Source organism: Phalaenopsis equestris, unplaced genomic scaffold (genome assembly GCF_001263595.1).
Source record: "Phalaenopsis equestris unplaced genomic scaffold, ASM126359v1 Scaffold000726, whole genome shotgun sequence".
NCBI classification, from domain to species: Eukaryota; Viridiplantae; Streptophyta; class Magnoliopsida; order Asparagales; family Orchidaceae; genus Phalaenopsis; species Phalaenopsis equestris.
The window spans coordinates 42371-48198 of NW_018165166.1; the positions used below are offsets into that span (position 1 = coordinate 42371).

The 5828-nt window shown below is 30.5% G+C and overlaps 1 protein-coding gene across 1 annotated transcript in view; it reads left to right on the plus strand.

Moving 5' to 3' along the window:
- The window catches only part of LOC110030488 (protein-lysine N-methyltransferase n6amt2), a 35527-nt gene extending 30064 nt beyond the window's left edge, over positions 1-5463 (plus strand). The window contains exon 4 of the mRNA XM_020733214.1: positions 5160-5463. Within this exon, the coding sequence (XP_020588873.1) occupies positions 5160-5302 (143 nt within the window). The 3' untranslated portion in view covers positions 5303-5463. The remainder of the gene's footprint in view (positions 1-5159) is intronic.
- Positions 5464-5828: the final 365 nt, after the last annotated feature.

A 5828-nucleotide genomic window follows, 5' to 3' on the forward strand; every position in this document is an offset into this window, starting at 1 on the left:
GGGTTTTTTCCCTAAATCTGTGATATCCCCTACTTTTCTTTCATTTGAATTCCTAAAATAATTGTTCCTATTTTGAGTCATTCCCATTTGATTTTCCCATGTCCAATCGTGAAAACCTAAACTTTGAAATCTTGAAAGCAAAACCACCTGATCTTAATCGAGAGTTATATTAACTGATTTCGATCATTTAAGATGTAATTAACTATAGGGGCTGGCCTTTATAGGGAACCAGGAATAAATCTTAAAAGCAAAACCACCTGATCTTAATCGAGTGTTATATTAAGTGATTTCGATCAGTTAAGATGTAATTAACTATAGCCTCTATAGGGAACCAGGAACCCAGATAAAATAAACCTTATCTAATTTTTATGTTAGATAGGGGAACTTGTTGGCCTTTTTATAAAAATATTTCGCAGACCAAACGGATGTCACAAATTGTTTAGTCTAGATGATTAAATCCCTATTACAAGTGATATATTTATTCTTCGGGATAAATGTATTGCTTGTAGTATTGTATTAAATCATCTAAACTATTTAAAAATGTGAGACTCGTTTGGTCTCATTTATTTTAAAAATTAAAATGTTACTTCTTTAAAAAAGTTATATTTATATTTAAATTATTTTCAAAATCACAAAATCATCACTTTTTCAAACTACGAAAGTGAAGTTGAACAATAAAACGGCCGACAGTGGAGCGTCATTTTAAACTACTACAACCACGAAAATGCCAAAAGCTCAAATAGTTGAAGTTTAGAGAGAGACTTCACAAGATAATAATGATAGGTCACAACTGAAAGCGACACTCGAGTACCTTATAGAGGCAGAGATTCAGGAAAAGCGAGCCAAGGAGTTATGTTTTCGGTGGGATGAGAAGTTTATCTCTAGAGACAATTGAAATGATCGAACAGTTGCATGTTCTTTAGTGTGTGACGAGGAGACAGCGGATGAAGAAACAGAGGGCAGTGGTGGAGGAATGCCTCTCTTTTTACCACCTCAATGGGAAGGTGTAATTATGTCGGTGCTAGCCTAAAGACAATTTTGTCTTTTGTGTGCCTAAGGACAATTTGGTCTTATTATTTACTTTTCTTTACTATAAATAGACCATAATGAGTTTAGGGTTAGGTATGAATGAGATTATTGTTGTGAATCTCAGGTTGAGGGTTTGTGTGAGATTTCTACTTCTTGAATTGTAGAAATTTGGAGAGATCACTACCTCTCAAATTGTAGATGTTCATCTTTTGTATTCAAGTTGAGTTAGATGGATCATTGAAGAATTCATAGGAAGATAAGGCTGAGTAGAGTTCATAATATTCAAAAATCATAATTATTAATGAGTTTATTGAGCCTAATGAGTATTAGGATTAGATCAAGGGCAAGTACCAAAATTATATTATATTCTCTCTGTATATTCTAAAGAACCATGTGGTGCTCAATCATGTATGATATGATTTAAGTTTCTTTTTTTTTATAATAACTTATGCTAGCCAAAGACAAGGGTCTTTCAAGAAGTATAAAAACAAAAAAAGTCAGATAAATATTCTTAAATACTTAAAAATTTTTATTTTTTTGCGCTCCTTTTCAAATAAATTATAAACTTTTTTAATAAATGAAGTCTCTTTCCTGAAATATCATTTCTTAGTGTGTTCTTTATGTGTAATCTGAGTAGAAATCATTAGTAATGAGCAAAGTAAACAAATGATGAAGCTATGATTTAAAATAATTTGTTGAATTCATACTTAGTAGTGTTGGTTGGATTAAACATCAAGAAATTTTTAAGTGGATAATAAAAGTGTTTCTTTCAATATGTGATATCACTGCCAAATACTTATCTAGCATTTTGTCTTAATTTTATGCCAGCCAATATCTTGTATGGACTTCAATATAAGCCAAAGCTTTTGTCTTAGTGGAGTTACCTAGACTTGCCATTATAAAGTACTTTGATCTTTTTGAATTTAAATCTTATTGAAAAAAGGAGAGTCTAAATTGAAGCTTAATTTTTCATATTTCAAATAATTATGTGAGTGATGGGACTTATGCAATATTAAGAGAAATTTAGAATATCATCAAATTTTAAAAACAATAATCGAGTATTGAATAGATAAATTGTTGAGTAGGCTAATTGTCAAATTATTGAGTTGATGAGTTTTCTAGTAAACAATATTATTGTTTTAAACGAAACTCATAGTTTAGCTTAAGTTTTAGAGTTACTTTGTTCAGTGTTGATTGTCGGTCTACCAAATGATCATAACTCTCCTATAAGAACTAGTCAGATAAGTTCTAAACTTGACCATGGATTTAGATTATTTTGAACCTAAACTCAAGTTAGTCTACTACTTTCTTAACCAAAGGGTTGCCTTTAAGATTCATATTTTTTAATTAATATTGAGTTGTCAATTTTTTGAGTTACAAATTTGAAATTTGTTCTAACTTTAAACTGAATAAACAAATATTAGCTTCAGGATTTGAACCTTTTGATAATTCTCAATTTTGTGGATTCCACATATATTAAACCTCTTGTGCTTATTTCTCAAATACTTTGTTGTTTTCTTGCAAGAGCTTTTCAGTTGTACTTGTTAAGTTCCTAGGATAGTTCTTTTGTGTTTAATGTCGAGTTCCTATGACAAATTTCCCAAATATAAATGAATTATGTTTCAAAACTAAGTTTTATGAAGTATTCTTAAAAGCTAGGTTATCTTAGGAAGAAAAATAAATCAAATATATTAATACTTTTATTTTTTTGGATGGTCATTCAGGACTGACAAGCACAAACTCCATAAAATTTTCATCTTCCATGTACTCTTCGACAATATTACAAAGATGCCAGCACTCCTTTGTATCTTTGTGAAATATATAATGATTTAACTGATCTAGCATAGATTGTATTTATAGTTAAGGCGATTGACAAATGTATTCTTTATCTTTAGTTGCATTCTCTAATTTTCCATACAATACTCCAATGGGGTGTACGGGTGTGTGGGTGTACATGTTTACCATCATTAATGATGATGATATAGATGTCTATTTCTATGGTGTGATCTAGTATTTGTCGAGTTGAAGTCTCAATCGTGTTTATTCGGTTGATATTCGTGATATCACTGCAAGTCTCTGGCAAATTTCAAATGCCAAGTTTTCAAAGTAAAAAATTCAATATTACTGTACTATTTGCATTAATATGACTATTGGCAGGTTCTAATTAGAATCATTACTTGTTATCTAAGAGCATATCTAAATGGTTTTTCCTTTAGACTAAGTGTGGTCTAGGTGATAATAGGTTCCAAATCTTTAACATTCAACATCTCAAGTTGAAATCAAATTGTCCAATGTTGGATGAATTCACTTGCTTCTACTTCTTGCTGAAATTCAAATTGGCCTGTGAGTTTTTCAAGTACCTTTATGCATTAGTGAATAGTGTGACAAGAAATCGGTTGAATTTCAAAAAAACTTGTGATGCTTTCTGGAGGAATTCTTGAGAAACTTTTTAATGGTGCCTCCTTAAACTCAATGATGAGTGCTGAAATTTAGTAACATCACTTATAGTGAGGCGATAGACTATCGACTCAATCTAAGCAATATGATATGTTGGATTTAACTTTACATTGTATAAGCTTCAAGAACATGTATTGAGTTTTTATAATATGAATGGTAAAAGCATTGTTTGATTTAAAAAAGAGTTTTTTTTTAAGATTGGTGGGGATGTGAAGTTTTTCTTTATTCTCTCTTAGGCACTTGAATGGAGTTTGATGAGGGAAAATGAAGTTGATGATAATGTGGTGAGTTGATGACATTTTGCTGATAGAGAAGAATAATATAGAAGATATTTTGTCAAAAGTATTCTAAAATTTTCGATCTTGTTTTTCAACTGGTATTTCATATGATTCATAAGTGAAATTTTTGTTGCTCCTTTTCATTGATTTTTCCCTTTCATCTAAGAGATGCATTGCTCAACTTATTATCATAGGTATCATCTATGTTCATCGTATATAAATAAGTTGTTGGATTTGAACATGTGTGTCGTTAACATCATTACCTTATTCATAAAAATGGATCGAGAACAATAAAAAAGGAAGAGAAAGAGATAAGCTTTGGAATTTTATCATTGCTATCAAATGTACAAACATGGTACATGACCTGATCTCCAATGTCCATCCTTCGACCTTCTATTTATAGGCTTAGATTGAAATACAATGCTATAGGAAAGGTTACATTTGATTAATGCAAGGAACATAACATAGCAAAATTCAGCAAGTACTTGCTATAGAATAAACTAGTTTTGCTAGCTTATAATTATCAAAATATATGCATAATTCATAACGAATTTCATTTAAAGGACGACTTTTAGTACCGTTGATGTCACTTCATTTTAAGTTGACAAAAAGCTTTGGTTAATTGTCAACTTCATTTTGTGAATATCTTGATGACGTTAAATGACCTTGATACCATATACTAAGTTTTGTGATAACTATAAATTAAATTGGTGCCCATCTAGTTTTTTGTTGATTACTGAAAAAATATGTTGAGTATCTTTAACAGGTGAAACTTGAGATCATGTTTTCTGGCAACTTATATTGTGTGTTGGATTGATCCTTTTTAATTTTTTAACTTGCTTTAAACTAAGTTTAAAAATAATCAACGAGACCTAACTAACTCAGTTTTGCCACATTAGATGTTGATGTGAATCTAAGATGAATGTGTGATAAGAACTTAGTATTAGTGAAAAAAAAATGATTAGATGGGAGAGATTTTAAGAATAACATTTATTGTAGTGAAAAAAGATATTTTTGATGGGAAAGAGAAGAAACATGAAAGAGATAGAATAAGAGGGAGATTATTTGATACCAAATGAATAGCATATTTGTGATTTAGATTAGTAGAAACCACATTAAAAATATATATTTTTGGTTCTTGTAAGTTGTGGGGTATTCCAAAGTTATGAGTATGGTTATGATGAATAGTGCATATTTGTGATTTAGATGTTCAAAACTACCAGTTAACTTGAATATAAATGTTCCACCAATGCAAAATTTTGTTTTACATCTCACTCTTGTGGGATCATCCGTTGAATTTCAACGATTTCTTTCTTAGATTGGTACTCTTTCTGACTAGTCATTTTGGACTGACGGCTTAAAAACAAGTTGCATAATTCTTTTGCATTGTTGCAGGAGAGGTGCAGAAGGAGAGTGCGGCCAAGTTGTTGAAGGCATATTCTTGTGGTTTCCGGCCTCAACACTCTAACAAGCTTGGGAATGAGTTCAGACTCTTCACAAATTATGACCCAGGAGAGAGACTTGGTGGTTGGGAGTGACAAAGGCAATTATAAATTCAGGCAGGTCTTTAGTTTAATGTCGCTATTTACCTTTTTTTATATTTCTTGTAGTAGAAAATTTTCATTAGAAATCAAATTTTTATTTATTTTCCATTTCTCAATATTCACTCATACATAGATGCTACATCAATTAGATATCAACAGAGATAATTGGAAATTTTTCTTGGTTTAGATTTCCTTGAAAAAAAAATTTTAATAAAGAAAATTAGAAATTCAGCATAAGTGTGAAATTCCTAAACGTTTTTTTTAATTATACTTGAATATTAAACTAATTGGCTTGGGAAGCCTTAGTAACAAAATTAGACCTTGACATGTGAAAAATATTTGCATTGCAAGTGAAAAATGTAAGGGGGATAAAAAAAAATAGCTTAAACAGTAATTGGGTCGAACTGATGGCCACTAAACTAGTATGCTGTGCAGAATTCCAGAATGAATTTTTAGGACATGTTCATGTGATTTTATTTTTTATTAGTAATTTCTTTTTGTGGGAATATTGAGGGTCAAG